The sequence below is a fragment of the Oryza glaberrima genome, chromosome 1 (assembly GCF_000147395.1).
Source record: "Oryza glaberrima chromosome 1, OglaRS2, whole genome shotgun sequence".
NCBI classification, from domain to species: domain Eukaryota; kingdom Viridiplantae; phylum Streptophyta; class Magnoliopsida; order Poales; family Poaceae; genus Oryza; species Oryza glaberrima.
The window spans coordinates 37,246,664-37,264,619 of record NC_068326.1 but is presented as its reverse complement, the minus strand read 5'-3'; the positions used below and the strand labels follow the sequence as shown (position 1 = coordinate 37,264,619).

At 40.1% G+C, this 17,956-nt stretch overlaps 3 protein-coding genes across 3 annotated transcripts; 2 read left to right on the top strand and 1 right to left on the bottom strand.

The window, feature by feature from the left end:
• Window positions 1–900: 900 nt before the first annotated feature.
• Window positions 901–2,523, bottom strand: LOC127776161 (protein TIFY 9-like). The gene is made up of 4 exons (XM_052302830.1): window positions 2,234–2,523; window positions 2,008–2,143; window positions 1,814–1,871; window positions 901–1,021 (listed from the first exon to the last, which is right to left on the bottom strand). The coding sequence occupies exons 1-4, from the start codon at window positions 2,396–2,398 to the stop codon at window positions 1,006–1,008; spliced, it is 375 nt and encodes a 124-aa protein (XP_052158790.1). The 5' UTR covers window positions 2,399–2,523; the 3' UTR covers window positions 901–1,005.
• Window positions 2,524–4,325: 1,802 nt separating this feature from the next.
• LOC127775310 (ubiquitin-conjugating enzyme E2 27) lies at window positions 4,326–7,321 on the top strand. The gene is made up of 5 exons (XM_052301563.1): window positions 4,326–4,627; window positions 5,190–5,238; window positions 5,660–5,819; window positions 6,884–6,973; window positions 7,067–7,321. The coding sequence occupies exons 1-5, from the start codon at window positions 4,447–4,449 to the stop codon at window positions 7,172–7,174; spliced, it is 588 nt and encodes a 195-aa protein (XP_052157523.1). The 5' UTR covers window positions 4,326–4,446; the 3' UTR covers window positions 7,175–7,321.
• A 4,813-nt stretch (window positions 7,322–12,134) lies between these two features.
• On the top strand, window positions 12,135–17,753 carry LOC127775268 (probable serine/threonine-protein kinase At1g54610). The gene is made up of 7 exons (XM_052301559.1): window positions 12,135–12,514; window positions 13,521–13,826; window positions 15,983–16,303; window positions 16,397–16,612; window positions 16,836–16,936; window positions 17,021–17,141; window positions 17,351–17,753. Exons 1-7 carry the CDS (start codon window positions 12,263–12,265, stop codon window positions 17,711–17,713), a joined length of 1,680 nt encoding a protein of 559 aa, XP_052157519.1. The 5' UTR covers window positions 12,135–12,262; the 3' UTR covers window positions 17,714–17,753.
• Window positions 17,754–17,956: the final 203 nt, after the last annotated feature.

The following is a 17,956-nucleotide window of genomic DNA, read 5'->3' as shown; positions in this document are numbered from 1 at the left end:
TACTATTCACTCAATGCAAAAGTCGATTGACAAGTTACGTGACCTTAATCCATCTTCGATTCAAAAGTTTATAAATAGTTTTTAGATATGTTTGACCTTTAATTTTCAGTTAGTTTAGGAGTCTTAATTTCTGAACAAACTATATATAATCTTATATTTCATGCGTGGGCCACCTTCCTAGTTTTATATAAATGAGCGTATAATTACCTCAATAAATGCACATATGCATATTTTTCTATATAAGTATTTCTAAAATCTTGATCAGCATATTTTAAAATCTATGAAATCATCACATGTAAATTGTTGTAATGGTACGATGCTTATCAAGGAAAGAATAACTATGTTTGGTTTGTCATCAAAGTCAACATTACAATGCAAAACTTAATGGTTTTTTATTGGGATAAAAAAACGTGAAATTTATAGTGACGTTGGTGGAGGCTACAATTATTTTACAGTCATCTTAACAGATACGTCGACGACATAGACATTGCTCTGTGTCGGCGTGTGATGGATTCGGTAAGACGTCATAATTTAATTTATTGCTTTTAGCGTGGTATGATAAACTAATTAACCATAAACCATAGCTAATGGCGTCTTAGCAGCAAATGCTCCTTTTTAGGTAAACAAGGCCTCAGTTTGTTGCCCAGTAGCAGAGCAGAATGGGCCGCAAAGAATTGGTTGGCCCATGAATTTGTCTGTATCTATACAAGGCCCATAAGAGATCTGTAATTAGACCTATCTAAACTCTGAAGCACATGGATTTGGTGTACCTTTCACTTAATGAAAACTAAACCGCTTTCCAGAGAAAAATATTCACATTGACATGGTCACATGGAAGATGAGTTCAGAGATAATAAAACCATTATACAGTATACACACTGTGTGTAGGTGTAAATTATTACTGTGCTAACTACATCTTTTTCACAGAGCATCAGCAGTAATAGGAGACTACTACTGGTTGTTGCCTCCTCAATGGTTCATCAGTTCCCTGATGGATCTCCCCAGCTAGGGCCTGTACAATCTGCCATGTGATGGAAAATGAGTTACAGAATAGTAAAACAATTAAGTGCGTGTGACAGCGAAACGTGGATAATTATTATTTACTTCATTCGTCCTAAAATATAACAACTTTTAGTCTTTAAAATTTATATCAAAATATAACAGCTTCCCTACCAACATTCTTTTTCCAACTAATCATAACCCAGCATCATTCAATTTCTCCACCCACCTCTACTTATCATCTAATCCCAATCTTCCTCCTGTTTAATTCTACTTATTTTCTTAATAACCGTGTCCAAATCTAAAAATATTTATATTAAGCAAGCAACGAATTGTATATATACACGACCTTCAAAACTTTGAAATGTCAGCTTAGTACTATCTACATATATGTATACTGACGAGTCGACTTCATATCTAGGTCAATTCAAACGTGTTTCACGCTTAGCTATAAGCATACTCCTGTTATACTAAATCATTGCATAATTTTTCTCTTAAGAATAGCACGCCATGGACCAGTGTGCTTGTGGTTGCCGGGGACAGAAGCAACCAAGCTGCATGTGCTCCAATAGTAATTAACAATTGCAAGTATTTTGTTGGAGAGATTCTTTAGAAGACAGTGTGTTTAATTTCATATATCTGAAAGAAGCACAGTTTGTTTTTGTTGCAAACGATTGGTTTTAGTTAACCTAATTTTGACTAATCTAGCTCACTCCATCAACAATTAGAGCACTATAGCTAGTGTGTTAATCCATACATCTAAGAATTAAACGAGATGGAATCAATTTGCAGCTGAGTTTGTCGTATCAATTACCTCTCCTTGCGCTTCTGGAAGAAGCGCACCAACGATCTCTTGTTCGCAATGGGCAACTCTGCACAAACAGGCGAAGAAATTAGGATCATTATCGCTTAATTAATCCACCTTTTTAATTAAATCTGAAGACATGCATGGATATAAACTTAAGCAGACGATCGATCGACCTAGCTAGCTTCTAGCTACCTACTTACCTCGCTTTAGCTTCTCCAGCAGCTGGTCGCCGCTGCTGCTTGCCGATATCGCCGCCGCCGCCGTCAACTGCCGCCGGCCGCCGCCGCCGCCGTCCTCCTCCTCCTCGCCGGCTGCCATGTTCATGATATCCTCTGCCTATATATGCTTCCGAGTTCATATGCCATAGCTAAGCTATAGGTAGGCTAGAGCTAGGTATATAGGGTAGATTAGATGAACTGACCAGACCTTGTCTTGCGTGAGATGGAACGTGGCGACGCTGCCGTTGTAGAAGATGGTCAGGGGCTTCACCTCCGCCGTCGTCGTCGGCGGCGGCGACGGTACGGCGGCGGCGTCGGCTACCGCCGGCTGATCAGGCTGAGCCGCCGCCGCCGGGCTGCCGTCTTTGGACATGGCAGAGTGTTAGTACACGATGCACAACGCCACAAGCTATATATCTACGACAGAGTACAGAGACTACTGTTAGCTGTAGCTAGAGTACTGCAGGTAGAGGAAGGAGATCCATGAGATAGACCGATGCTTAATTGGCCACTTACAATCCATAACACAGCTGGGTTGGGTTGTTAATATAGCAGTTAATACTCCCGGTTCTAAAATATAACAACTTCTAATAAATTATATATCTGGATAAGTATATGTCTACACATACATAGGAGGTGTTTAGATCCATGGTTGTAAAATTTTAGCGTGTCACATCGGATATACGGACATACATTTGAAGTATTAAATGTAGTATAATAATAAAACAAATTACATAATCAGCATGTAAACTGCGAGACAAATTTATTAAGCCTAATTAATCCATCATTAGCAAATGTTTAATGTAGCACCATATTATCAAATCATGGAGCAATTAGGCTTAAAAGATTCGTCTAGCAAATTAGTCGAAATCTGTGCAATTAGTTATTTTTTAGCCTATATTTAATATTTTATACATGTGTTCAAACGTTCGATGTGATTAGATGAAAAATTTTGAAGTGGGATCTAAACAGGGCCATAGCTAGTCAAATATTGTTATATTGAGATGGATAAAGTTGTTAGTACTAGCACTATATTAGTATGAAATAATATTATTATTATTAGGAGAAAATTTTTACAAATGTGTTAATCGGAGAAAAAGACATAAACATGCATGTCTACACTAGTTGGGATATATAGGTCCAGATTATAACGACAGAGATAAAATCAATATTCATAGGTGTATAGGAAATATAACTATATTTATTTGTAGAGATAGAAGGCATAACTCCATCTCAAATGCAATTTACTTTTTAACAGAAGACTTTAATCTATCTCATTGTACAATTGTGCGGGAGTTTATTTAATTTATTAAAACAAGGAGAAGTGCCTATAGGTGGAAGACTTTTTGTTAATTAATATTTCATTCAGTTAAGTAACATATCCCTTCTGCTTATGATTTATTAACAACTAATCATGTGCAACAGTGCAAGCGAGAGTCTTGGAGTTGATTATATAAATAAATCGAACGAGCACGAGGAAAACAAGCTTCCCGTAATCAACTATCAAAGAGAGATGGAGACTCACGTCCAGAGTGGGCCGGCCCGGGACTTGGGCCCAATAAAGCCCAAGTACAAAAGAAAGCCGCAAAAAACGACTATACGAAAATGAGGGCTGTGGAAAGTGGAAACAGATTTTCTCAGCTAATCGCAACAATCATGTCTGAGACTTGATCCGTTTGAAAGCGAATTGTTGTTGAAGTTAAATTAAATATATTAACAAATAGCTTAAAACAAGCGATCTTAGATAATACATTTGAAAAAAATATATACTTTTGAGAAAATATACATTTTAACGTATAGAGTAAATAATTATTTCTATAATCCCATGAATAGTTCGGTAAGAACTAGCTTGGCACATTAACCACACAAGAAAAAAGATGGCTAACCTCACGGAAATATAGGGAATCTCATCTTTTTTCCCCCTATTGAAATCCCTTTTATCGGGTGGAGGAAGAGAAAAGGAAGGAATATTGGAATCACACCGGCCAAAGATAAAAAAACAATTGTTACTGCTACTCATATTAGTACCGTGATTAGTCAGAGTTACTCCCTCCGTTATAGGTTTTCAGACATAAGTTAAACTATTCTAATTTTAACTAATTTTATAGAGAAAATAGTAATATTTTTAATCTCAGACAAATATGTTATAAAAATTTAATGAAACTATGCTTAACGTCTTATAACCTGATGATGAAATTGGAGGGAGTAGATTATTAGCAATAGTATAATATCATGATTATGATTATATTAATAGTATAATTAAGTGGCAGCTTAGTATAGCGCCCTCCGCGGCGTTGTTAGTTCCACTAGTTCCTTCCCCCTTTTCCCGTCGCGTTCGATTCGATTCGCATCGGCGTTGCTTCCAACGAGAGGGAGGGAGGGAGGAGAGGCGAATCGCGGCGAGCGGCGGCGGCGGCGGCGATGGTGGACGTGTCGAGGGTGCAGAAGGAGCTGACGGAGTGCAACCGGGACAGGGAGGTCTCCGGGGTGTCCATCGCGCTCCACGACGGCTCCACCATCTCCCACCTCACCGGCACCATCGCCGGGCCCCAAGGCACGCCCTACGAGGGCGGCACCTTCGTCATCGACATCCGCCTCCCAGGTACTCAATCCCCACCCCTCTTCCTCGCCGCCGGCGGCGGATTCCTTCCGTTCGTGTTTGGGCGGCGGCGCGATCGGCTTTTGCCCCCGTCGCATCTCCGGAGTAGATTGATGATGCGTAGAGGGATTTAGTGTGGGGGAGGTAGGTTAGGGCAAGTTAGGGTGGGATTTGGTTCCGGATTAGGATTTCAGGATTTGGTTCAATGCGTGTTCGTCATAGTGATTATATTTGTGTGCCATGGAGAAGTTTGCATTTGAGCATGCGGATTTTTGTTGAGATTTCCAGCCTGTTAAATATATAGCTCAAGGTGTATTATTTCATTTCCGTCGTTTATAATTTCAAAACTGAGATACTGCAAGAGCATTTGCTTATAGGGTCTCAATTGTGTTTCAACTTCCTACCGTGACGATGAGAACGGAGTTTCCATGTCGAATCTTTGTTTACTTGGAATTCCGTGGCCTTGTTCGCATCACCATATGGTTTTAAACTGAAAGCCAAGCAAGAGTTGCGATGCATTGGAAAGATTGTTGGTGTCATCTATTGATTGTGCTCTGATTGGCAGGTGGTTACCCCTTTGAGCCTCCTAAGATGCAGTTTATCACCAAAGTATGGTATGCAAGCTTTCCTTCTCCCTTTTGTTTTTTGCTTGTTGCTTGTGCTCCTTGCTTATATGAATCCTTCCTTCGCCCTTTTGTTTACTGCTTGTGTTCCTTGCTTGTATGAAGCCATCACTCCCGGAGCTAACAGTTGCCAACAATTTTTATTGGTTCACATTAGTTGATCTGTTGTTGTTTGGTCAATAAGCGATAACAGCAATGGTACATTGTGACACAGTATCTGGAAATATATGCCGTTCCAGTTTGATAAATTCTAAGTGCTGCAATGAGTTCACTCTTCATGTGCTGCTTATCTGCCCATGTCCAGAAACAATTTTGTGACTTATCAGTTGCGAGTTTGGGATTACTTGAACTTTACTGGCGCTTCTTTACTGATAACTACAAGTCTTGATTTCTACTCCAATCTATGTTGAAGGCACCCTAACATTAGCAGCCAAAACGGAGCAATCTGCTTGGACATACTGAAGGACCAATGGAGCCCAGCCCTTACATTGAAGACGGCACTGCTTTCCCTCCAAGCTCTGCTTTCTGCCCCTGCACCTGATGATCCTCAGGATGCTGTCGTTGCACAACAGGTCTGGACTACTTGACTATTTAGCTTCATATTTTTTAGCATACCACCTTGTTTTGAACTATTATGCATTAAGAGTAAATTTACGTTGCCTCTTCTTGGAACATTCTATATCCCCACGAGGCAAGCTCAGTTTTGTGTATATATGCATGACTACCTCATATTGCACCTGGTAAGGTAGCAGCAAAGAGTGTTACAACATATTAAATATGAGTTATCCAAGTGATATGATAGCATCAATTACATGAGATCTGTGTTTGTACCTGTCACATAATTGGTAAACTTTGTACATCTTCTGAGCTCTGGGTTACTGCATTTATGTACCTATTCCAGTATCTATGTTCAGTTGGTACCTGGTAAAGTGATACACAATTGTTTTCACTTTTCACCTCTATAGCTGGCATTTTTTTTATAGATACACGTTTTGTATTGGACACATTGTGTGTGCCGTGTAGAGTTGATGCTAGATGAGTAGATGACAAGCAAGGTGCAAAGGTTGTTCTGATCACATGAGCTCATCAAGCTTTTCTGCACTTTGTTCTAAATATGCTCTGTGTCCTGTGTGTTACTAATGATGGTGTGCAAAAAGATATGTATAAAATGTTGCATTATGCGACCTGATTGTTTATTAGTCCGGCTAGCCTGGACTGGACTGGAGTATAGGGAAGTCCAATAAAACAGTTCTATCTGGTGTCCTGTTTGTGAGTAAAACTTGCCAATATTCAAGCATAGCAACATGACTCAGCTAGATGCTTTAATTGTCATTGTGCCTTACTATTAGAGAGTCACTTGGCTATTCAGTCTAGGCAGGTCCAGAGTCTGGACTGTACCTTATGTCCTTATCTAGGTTACATAATGAGTTCAAGTGAGTCAATCCTTGACTAAAGCAATGACTAAAGCAATGTAGAGTGTAAGTATAGATGGGACAAATTCACTAGAATTTTCATTTATGATTGGAGCAACACCAGAAATCCCCAAGTTCAGGACATGCTCGGAACTTACAGGTTTAAGGAATCAGTGTCAAGCTTGTCTTCTGATCATTATGTCTCTTTTCATCCATTTTTGCAGTACTTGCGTGACTATTCCACATTTTCTGCTACTGCTCGCTACTGGACGGAGGCCTTTGCAAAGAGTTCCTCCACCGGCATGGAAGAAAAGGTATTGTTATTGACGAGTACTCATATTTATTGTTCCAGTGGGTATACAGAAGTTGTAGATACCGTAGTAAAATACTCCATTCTGCAATCACAGGTGCAGAAGCTGGTTGAGATGGGCTTCCCTGAAGACATGGTGAGAAGTGTTCTGAAGAGTGTCAATGGCGACGAGAACATGGCTCTTGAGAAGCTCTGCTCTGGCTGAGGCCCTATAAGCCGATATGAACTGTAAATTGAATCCCCATTCGTTATAAGACAACAGTGCTTGCTAATGCTCCTGTTCTGCCATTTAAGTGTGGCTTTATGCCACTCTTCTATATAGGGGATTGGACCATGGGACGTTGGGACTGAACTGAACCTATCCTAACTTGACAGAGTTCGGTCATTTTTTTTTATGGTTTCTTCCTATCATCCGTGGGCCTGAAGTAACGGGATTGTGTCAGGTTTGCCCCATGAAATCGCCGTTTCTGCCTGAGGCGAAGCGTCAGTTTTATAACCCCCCCCCCCCCCCCCCAAAAAAAAAAAACTGAACGTGACGGGTCATGTCTGAATATTTGGCACTCGTCTTGTGGTTTTCGTGTGTTGGGAAAATTAAGATGGTCCAGTGATTCTGCTCAAGTATCTTGCTCAGGAGGCGACCTGTACGCGTTTGCTTAGTTTGCAAAGATAATATATATATCCAGGTGTGTCGCCCATGATGATAGGATTCTTGTTGCTTAGCTGAAGGGAAATGTCTTGAATAAGATTACAACGGCTTGACGATTACTCCTGCTGGAGCATCAAACTTGATGTATGGCGCATAAAACGGCTGGCTTCCGATGATTTTTCAGCTGCAAGAAGACCATCAGGTATGGGCTCAATTGTTGATTCATGATGGTGAAGTGATGTGTTGTTTTTGTCTGAATAAACCAGTGACGCTTGCTCCTCGTTAACTAGGATCACATGACAATGATTGAGCCAACATTATCACCAATTAGGTACTCCGCCTTGCTTTATTTGTTTGTAATCATGGTCATTATCTTAATCAGCGTATTTTCCAAATGGAGTGCGACTGAACTGTCAAAAGGGCTCTCCCTCTCTTATGCCCCGTATATTCAAATGAAACCAAAACAATAATAAAAAAAATGGAATTAGCGGCGAAATTCGCATCAGAAAAGCACCGATGATATCACAATTAATTTCTTGAAGAAACAGATGGCCCATGGATGTCAGAATTGACGCAACTGAAACAAGAGAATCGTCAGGAACAATAAGTACATGATGCTTGGTCATCTCCTCCGGTCAAAAACCTGTGAAGCGTAAACCCCCAAAGACCGGTCAGATCAAAGATGGTCAAGCTTGTAGTACACCTCAAGAACCGTTCTAATGCAAAGCTGACACCTAATTTGCAGCATCTGCAACTGTTGCTCTCATCCTCTCTCAGAGAGACAACGAAATGGAGGAAAATTTAGCACAGGAAATAGTTAGGTTCACACACACAACAACAGCAACAGCAACAAGAATCTCTAGATGATCACTTGGTTTGGTCAGTGCGAAATGCCAAGTGGCAACTAGCAGATGCTTAGGCATTGAGAGGCAAGGAAAAAAAGGTCGATGCACTAACTAACCAGCACCAATTTTCAGCCCCTTTGATGAGAGTTTTCAGATGGAGTTGCACCAATTTTGGGGTGCGTGTTCAACTTAAGCAGCGTGGTAGACCCTCCAACCCAATAACATCAGACACGTCTTCTTCAAACCTTCCAAGACCGCTTGCTTGACTCCCCCAACCTAACCCCACAAATGCAAGGAATTTACTACTTTCCGATTTTCCGATTTAAAATGCTCTCTCCAATTCCATATTTTCTATAATCTCATTTACCAAAAAGTAGTTGATTTGGGTGTCTATTTCTTGTTCCACCCATAGTAAATAGTTTTAAACTCGATGTTTCTCTCATGTTGTAAACCACGACAACATTAACTACTCCCTCCGTTTCACAATGTAAGTCATTCTAGCATTTCCCACATTCATATTGATGTTAGTGAATCTAGACATATATATCTATCTAGATTTATTAACATCAATATGAATGTGGGAAATGCTAAAATGACTTATATTGTGAAACGGAGGAAGTACAAGGGATAAACTCATCTAATAACTTATTAAAGGAATAGAAAAATGAGCCTTCACGTTCGCTCTCACGGCCTAGAAAATCTCATATTAATCGGAGAAAAAGGAAAACATAGTCCATATAGAAATACAACTTAGAAATAGTTGATGACTATTTTGTATTTCTATATTGTATTTCTTATATGGACTCTATTTTTCTTTTTCTCCGATTAATATGAGATTTTCTAGGCCGTGAGAGCGAACGTGGAGTCTCCTTTTCTATTCCTTTAATAAGTTAATAGATTGGTGTTCTTTTCCTTACGAAACCGTGGGAGTATAATATATGTCCAACTGACCGAAGAGACCATGCATACATGAAGTGAAGGTGACACCAATCTATGCATTATCCCATCACAAAATTGGCTGGAATGCATCAGGATTTCAACCAGGAATTGGTGTCTTGTTGAGACTTTCTTGGTGGTGGTGGTGTCACTTGCATCACCAATAACAATATTGATTCACAACATGTAGGAGTATTTAGTAGTAGGGGGTTGTCTTTGTAGGAATCAACCATTCCAATGGTGGTTAGGCCACAACCTCTGTAGTCAAAGCCCTACCTGTATTTTCCATCACAGGGGTGGTTGGCCTGGCTATGAGCCCATCACCCACATCTGGTGAACAGTCTACATATACTTGTACCCTGATGAGATCACCAGTGTGTACTACTGTGCTCTAATCGCAAGTGGATTAAGCTAGAATAATGTCATGCAGATGGAGTAATCACCTGATTAATTAGCCTCTCATCATCTGCTAGTTGAGTTGAAGCTCACTCCAGCGCTGAGGTCTCCTCTCACTTTTGCTTTGGACCTCTTTTCCCAGCTGATAGAGACCAGACATGCTGCAAAATTATGGACATTAACACCTTGCTGTACTTAAGGGTTTAATTGTCCTCAAGCTAACCCTAACTGCAATTTGCGGCTTAACAAACTCTCAGGAGTACGAGAGTAAAAATAATAATATAATAAAGAAGAAGAACGATTCCGGTCAACGTCAATGGGCACGTGGGCCCACTGGTCAGCGAGGCATGCAGATTGCAGGTGCAGTCTGCAATGACACGTCAGTGTGGGTGAACAACGAGACCTGTTCCTGGACCAGACTGCACATTGACAGCCTTCGTTGACACCGAGGGATCAAGGAGGAGTACTACTGCATGCAGCGTTACATGTTTATTTGTTAAAATTTAATTTTAGAATTTTACTCCTAATACTAGCACATAAAGGTGTTTGCCTATAAATTATCTGTAGTTGCTCCATTCATTTTTTCAGGGTTATCAGCTGTAGCTCTAGCTCTCATATAGCCTTACAGTTCTAATTTTGTTTTATATTTATCTAACATTTTGGTTATGTGACTAGTACATGTCCTTTTACTATTAATTAATGAACATCACTTAAATGATCATCAGTGTACTTCTCAAATGATGCATGCTGTGGTCTAGATTACTTCTCAAATTTTGTTAACAAAACTGGTTTTAGTTTACACGTTTTGTTGCCTCCAGTGTGATGTTACTATCACCTTGCATGCATGTACCCTATGACTTCGATCCATCAGAAATTCAGAAGTCAGAACTCACAAGCAGGCTGCCGGAAATGAAAAAAAGATAGCCTGACAAATAGGAGTGTAATTGGGTTAGCCACGAATTTATTTATAGATTCAAATAAACGAGATCCGTGGCTTATTTTAATCTATAAGTGGGTTTTGTGGGTTAGCCACTTACACCCGTACTGACAAAAGAGCAAGAAATGCAGCGAAAAAGACGTACTTGCTTTCTCTCTCTGATTCACTTATCAAAATGCTCGTGCAGCCACCGCACATCCATGGAAAAACAAATCTTGCAAACTTCAGATATCAACTGAAACGAGATTTATGACATGATGTACAACCTTTTTCAAGACAAGAAAAAACCATCATAAATCAATTAACTTGCAGGCTGTATATATCATCCATATGAACGAGTAAATTGCGCGTGTTTATTATTTCGTTTTCGTGTTTGATTTAAATTGATTGAGTTTTCAACCATACGAATGAAAGCTGTCCGTAACAGGGGAGTTGATGCTAATCCGTGTTGATCTGGGGTGTGAACTTCTTAATGCCGGGAGAGAGTGTTCTTGTCAAACTGGTTTGGGGTCCCCTCCCCTATATAATCAAAACTTCAAACCTTAATTATTGGGGAGGCACCAAAATGATTTGAACACAAGAAAGCGAACCCCATTTCAGTGATACTTCGCCTAATAGTAGATATTAGTTTTATATTAGCAAAATTAAGAACCCTAGCTCCTAACTGCCCGACTTTGACACACATATGAATCTATTAGTAATTTAGTAGAGTTTAGGGCAGCCTTTCTATATATTTTTTGGATGCAGATTAGTTAAGGAGGCTATCATGTGTTCAGCAAGTATGATTACATAATGATCAGCGTGTTTATGATAAAAAGATGTGTGCATGACCTCAACCTTGTTTTAGATATCTTTCAGAAAAAAAAAAAGAGTTAGCTCCACCTGACCTTTTTATTACTAGTAGTAACCAAAAATATTTATTTTCATTTTTAAGTAAGAAAAAGTATAATAGGACCATCCTACTAAACTTATATTAGTCACCATCAAAATAGCTTCATATCTTCCCTGGAAATTTTAAATGAACAAGGCCAAAAATACCAATGTTTCTAATAAATATCATAAACCATGTGCCTAATCATTTGTCCATCACTGCAAGCCTGCAATATGATATCCTACCAAATACTCCATCCGTCCCTAAAATACCAACCTATTAACAAACATAATATTTTCTAAGACAACAAATTTATAAAGAAACCTGTTCAGATTTATTATATTATATGAAATATCACATCTAATATTAAATTAATTTTTTTAACGGAGAGAGTACTACCTGACAAAAAAAACATTCTAGTCTACTACCAAAAATATAATAATAAATAAAAGATTTAAAAATATAATAATTAATTAAATAATTAAAAAACACAAGCGAGTATAAATGAAGTAAAACGGCGAGTCGAGAGTCCGAACTGCCAAACCGCCGTAGCACGAGAGACAGTACACGAGACCTTCCCGCGTCCTCCTCCTCCGGCCACGTCGACGTCGCACCAACCGCCGCCGCCGCCGCCGCCGGCGACCTTCACATGACGCGCCGCCATGGGATGCATCCTCGGTAAGCTCGCCGCCGCGCCAGGCTCCTCCCTCTTCTTCCCCGCGACCGCCGCTGCCTCCGGCGCCGGAGGAGGAGGAGGAGCGGGCGAGGTGCAGCTCGCGGCGCCGCAGCCGGAGAAGATCGCGGCGGTGCAGAAGGACGAGAGCGGGTGGCCGCTCTGGCTCTCCTCCGCCGCTGGCGACGCGCTCGCCGGCTGGGCCCCACGCAGCGCCGACGCCTTCCACAAACTTGAGAAGGTACTCTAGCTAGCTATAGTTTGGTTGCTTGGCCTTTTCCTGCAAGAGGAAGGATTGAGTTGTTGAGACCCAAACATTTCTATTTTTTTTTCCATCTGCTTTTCGTTTTTGTTCCTTTCAGAATGCCCTACTCCTCCGACGTGCTCGATCAAATTTGCCAAAAAAGATGCTTTATGTTTTTCTTTTCAGATCTTTTGCGGTTTGAGTTCTTGTTGTTCTCAAATAGAATTCTGCTTGACGTTCTTCTTTTTCAATACATGAAGCCTCACAATTCGATTTCGAAGAAGTTGTCATGGTTCACAAACCCAAATATTTTTTTTGCTGCGCGGAGTTGCAGAGAACGAGATATCGAGGGAAATTTAGTTATGTTTCAGCAGTTGAAGAAAGATAAACAAAACCCAAAGCCCAAGAACCAAACTGTTAGAATAGAGACTTAAGACAGAGATGGACAAACCCCCAGGTTTCTTGAGATCAGTTACAAATCCTCCCAACTTCAAGCCATCCCTTTTTGTTCATAGTTTATATCCTGTCCGCGTCACAAAGAATTCGTAAATGGCGATTTGGAAAGTCAACTTCGTGCAATTGCGCAATCTGTGTTATTCTCTTGAAAAAAGAATCAAATGCACTAATTGTATTCTCAACCTTATCCTCACTATATTTCAAATAAAACCGAGTTGACAAAATTTTCTCCTTTCTGAAACCGAGTCAACAAAATCACGAAAAGAATCGTCCAAATCTGCTTATTTTGCTCAGGAAGAACATAACTTCCTTACACACTAATTTCATTCTCAAGCTTATTATCCTCAACCATTTCACAAAAGCCGAGCCTTTCTTCTTCTGAAAATTGGGTACAAATTTCAGTGTTTGCGCAATCAAATTCGTCATTTCGCTCAGAATTTTTTTTATATAAAAAGCTTCTTTTTGGTTGGAGAAAAAAGAAATTCATGAAAAGAACCATCCAAATCTTGCTGCATTTTGCTCATAGAGAAAAGATTCAAATGTGCAGATAGGGTCGGGGACGTACAGCAACGTGTACAAGGCGAAGGAGGTGGAGAGCGGGCGGGTGGTGGCGCTGAAGAAGGTGAGGGTGGATGGCGTGGGCGAGGCGGAGAGCGCGCGGTTCATGGCGCGGGAGATCGCCCTCCTCCGCCGCCTCGGCGACCACCCCAACATCGTCCGCCTCCGCGGCCTCGTCACCTCCCGCCTCGCCACCGCACCTTCCCTCTACCTCGTCTTCGACTACATGGACCACGACCTCACCGGCCTCGCCGCCGCCGCCCTCGCCGCCGACCAACGCTTCTCCTTACCCCAGGTACCGTACCCCCATCATTCTTTTCTTCTTCTTTTCTTCTCCTTGGTTGTTTAATTAATCAATTAACTAGTCGTATGCACTACTGTTCCCTTCCTGATTAATTTGATAGCATGCTTATGGTAATTGGTAAGTAGCCCTATTTGGGGAGCTTCTAGCTACTGTAACTTCTTCCAGAATCCGAATCTCCCCCAAATAGTACAGCTTTTGATTTAGAGTCTGAGAAATGAGAAGTTATAGTTATAAAATCCAGAAAATGAACTAAAAGCTATAAGCTGGGAAACCTGATTGATTAATTAAACTAGTCGTATGCACTGTTCCCTTCCTGGTTGGTTGATTTCACAGCATGCTTATGGTAATGTAAGTGATAGTGGATGTTCTTGAATTACATCTGAGATGAGTGAGTGTACTACATGATAGGATTAGACATTGAAAGGGAGAGGATTTCCACCATGGTCTTTTCTATTTCTTTAGTTTTACTCTATAGTTTCTACTTTCTAGAAGGGGTTAAGAGGACATAAGATGGTTGCTTTGTTGTTGTCTAGTTAGCCAGGATGACTGAATTCTCCATTTCTGACTGATGATGTGCCGGGTTGAAATATTCCTTCATATTTCAGAGAAACCTAGAACAGATCAGACCCCCTTTGATTGAAAGGAAAATGGTAGGAATTTTAGAAGATTTTATTCCTATAGAAATCTATATAGTCTTTTGAATCAAATGAATGGATACTATAAAATCCTAAGAAATTCCTCTGGAATACCTCATTCCATGCAATTTTTTGGAGAAAATATAACATGAGATAGAACCTCATGTAAAGATTCCTTTGAGTCATTCTCTCTCCTTAAATTTCTATGTTTTTTCTACGATCCATTCAAACTGTTATTCATGTGTTTTGCAATCCCCTATTTTACACTTGTATTTTTGTCAAAATCATGTGTTTTTCTTATTCCTTCATTTTTCTCAATCCTGCATTTCAAAGGGGTGGTAAAAAAAATTGTGTTTCATATTTTGCAACTTCTCATCCAACAAAATTTGTGGGCCACATATCGGACCAAACCCAATAGAAAGAAACTTGGAGCTAAATTTGCTTTAGCGGTTGGCACCATGCAGTTTCCGTTGAACACATACTCCTCGGTCTTCTTCTATAGTCAGAGATTAGGTAAATCTTTAGAAAATTTCGTACCATAAGTTGCTTTGATTGCTTAGGACAGTCAGCTCTAGTGTGCTATTGAATACAATTGCAGTATGCCAATAATAGAGTACGGATCGTTGCCTCTGTAGGGAGGGGAAAGAGTTGTTATGTAACTTATGTTTAGTCAAGACAAAATTATACATATTTTGATGCACCTGTAATCACACATCATCCCAAAATTTTCTCTTAGGCCCTGTTTAGTTCACACCAATCTTCTCCCCAACTCCCAACTTTCCATCGCATCACATCACATCCAAAACTTTCCTACACACATAAACTCCCAACTTTTTTTTCAAACTACCAATTTTTCCCAAACTTCTCTCCAATTTTAGGAACTAAACACAGCCTTAGGCTGAGTAATATTCTTTTATAGGAACATGGAAGCAATTTTCCCATTAGAAGATTGCACTGACAACACCAAAGATCCAAAACTGTAGGGTCTTTCCAGCAATATAGCCTGAAGTTTTCGTTATAACTTACTGAATATGCTAAGGTAATTTAAAATAATTTCAGTCAGAACTGATTGAAACATGTGAATACTGCCAGTATTTTCTTCCATTCTAGAAGAAGAATAATTGACTGCTTATTGGCAAGAAAATTACAACCCTGGCTTTTTGCAAAGAAGCAAACAAATCTGATAGGCAGAATAACAACAACAGTGTGGACCCGGGAGTATGTTAGACTGGGTTATAAGTTTGAACGCGGGTTCCAGTCCAAGTGACAGAGACAGGTGCATTTTATGTTCACACAGCGGTTAGAAGAAATCCCTTCTACAGATATTCAACAGTCCACATTGTCTGCAGTTAGAACATTTGCATTGAAAATTGTCAAAAGTGTAGTGATATTCTCTTTTTCTTTTTTTTTTCTGAACCTGAAGGGCCCAACCAGGACAACCTTTTCATGTATGCCTATGATTTATTATTTGTCTTTTTCATGAACTCCAAAATGATTTGTTGTCGTCTACAGGTAAAGTGCTACATGAAACAGCTACTGACCGGGATTGAACACTGCCACAACAAGGGTGTTCTGCACCGAGACATCAAGAGTTCCAACCTCCTTGTCAGTAACGATGGAATCCTCAAGATAGCTGATTTTGGGCTCGCCACTTCTTTTGATCCTGATAACAAGGAGCAGCCCATGACTAGCCAAGTGATCACACTTTGGTATCGTCCACCAGAACTCTTGTTAGGTGCTACTCACTATGGCGTCGGTGTTGATCTCTGGAGTGTGGGTTGCATACTAGCAGAATTGCTTCTCGGCGAGCCTATATTCCCAGGGAGAACAGAGGTACCTACCTGTTTGATCCTATTGAAACATCAGGTTTTACATAAATATTTCAGAGAACTGCATGATTTAGAGATGAAACTCTTGGTTATCCAGGTGGAGCAATTGCACAAAATCTTCAAGTTATGCGGCTCTCCGTCAGACGATTACTGGGAGAAAATGAAGTTCCCACATGCTTCATTCAGGACATATGAGCGATGCATCGCGGAGAAATTTAAAGATGTGGCACCATCTGCACTATCACTTCTTGAGACTCTCCTGTCTATTGATCCTGACATGAGAGGCACAGCAACTGATGCTCTCAACAGTGAGGTTAATACCGCCCTTCACATTCTAGGCAACACTCTCACAGGCAACTAAAACGCTGAAGTTAAAAGATAAATACCGAGCAGATAATATGCAGGAGGACTAAATTTAGCACAGATCATGATAAAATGGACTGAACTAAGTAGGCATTAATACATATATTTGCATAAGAAGGCAACCAGTATGATTTTATTTGTTCACCTGTACTTATCATTCACTGTGAATTCAGTTCTTCAGGACAGAACCATATGCCTGTGAACCATCAAGCCTTCCCCGGTATCCACCATGTAAAGAAATAGATGTGAAGTTGAAGTATGAGAAGCATAAAAGGTCCTGTTCAACTCTTTGCAACTTGTATGTTTCAGCTTTTTTTCTTGTGCTGACAAAACCTACAACAACTGTTATATGTTTCAGGAAACTGAGGGCTAATGGTTCAGTAGAACGTCAGACCACAACAAGAAAGCCCATGTCACAAAATCCTGGGCGCAGAGTATTTACTCCAGATGTCAATAATAAGCCTCAAGCTAAACCAAATGTATGTTTCCCTATACTAATTTCTTCTGCAAGAATTTTGTCGCAACTACATCTTAATGAAATGATCACTACTGCTGACAAAATATCCATGAATAATTGTGTCAACTGTGTTATATCTGACTCTATCAAAATCTATATTCTGAGCAACTATTTAGGCATTAGAAAGATGAACTTATGACTAAAATGTCGATTCTGTCAATGTATCTTCAGATCCCAAGATTGGTGACAAGCACAAGCACAACAAAACTCGAGAGGTTTCCTCCGCCTCACCTAGATGCGTCAATCGGGTTTAGTCTCGATTCATCGGCTGATGTTTCCACGGAACAGTTCTTCACATCATCAGTTGTGGAGCTAAAGAAGATGCCTAGCCTAATATTTGGCCACATGAAGTCTTACCTGAATAGTCCAAAGAAGAACACACACAAGGCAAAGCCAGGCCTCAGTATGCCACCTTCCGCTGTTCTCATTGGCGCTTTCAAGCCATATTCGCTTGGGCATCCAATGGAGGTGAGAAGGAAGAACAGGGATCAGTTCAGAACCAAAGGAAGAAATTCAGTAGGTGCAGTCAAATGACAAGCTAATTATATTCATCTTTATTTTTTTGGCCCTCACATCACAGTAGCTGTTCATTTAAATCTGCAAATGATAGGCAATACCTGTATAGTTCAGAGAGTATATGAAAGGTGAGTTGTGAATAATGCATTCATGTATGATAGTTCACAAAATTTCACTGGAAATCATAGGCAGTTCAGTAAAAAAAAAAAAATCAAGAACTTGGTAGACCCTGAATACATTCAAATCATCCAGAATGAAATC

Bases quoted from the DNA above. Each gene is read 5' to 3' on its own strand.
- LOC127776161 (XM_052302830.1), bottom strand. From the start codon at position 2,398: ATGTCCAAAGACGGCAGCCCGGCGGCGGCGGCTCAGCCTGATCAGCCG. The intron at 2,144-2,233 runs GTCTGGTCAGTT...AAGCATATATAG, and splicing joins TCCATCTCACGCAAGACAAG to GCAGAGGATATCATGAACAT. The intron at 1,872-2,007 runs GTAAGTAGGTAG...CTGTTTGTGCAG, and splicing joins GCTGGAGAAGCTAAAGCGAG to AGTTGCCCATTGCGAACAAG.
- LOC127775310 (XM_052301563.1), top strand. From the start codon at position 4,447: ATGGTGGACGTGTCGAGGGTGCAGAAGGAGCTGACGGAGTGCAACCGG. The intron at 4,628-5,189 runs GTACTCAATCCC...TCTGATTGGCAG, and splicing joins CATCGACATCCGCCTCCCAG to GTGGTTACCCCTTTGAGCCT. The intron at 5,239-5,659 runs GTATGCAAGCTT...TCTATGTTGAAG, and splicing joins CAGTTTATCACCAAAGTATG to GCACCCTAACATTAGCAGCC.
- LOC127775268 (XM_052301559.1), top strand. From the start codon at position 12,263: ATGGGATGCATCCTCGGTAAGCTCGCCGCCGCGCCAGGCTCCTCCCTC. The intron at 16,937-17,020 runs GTCCTGTTCAAC...TATATGTTTCAG, and splicing joins AAGTATGAGAAGCATAAAAG to GAAACTGAGGGCTAATGGTT. The intron at 17,142-17,350 runs GTATGTTTCCCT...ATGTATCTTCAG, and splicing joins AGCCTCAAGCTAAACCAAAT to ATCCCAAGATTGGTGACAAG.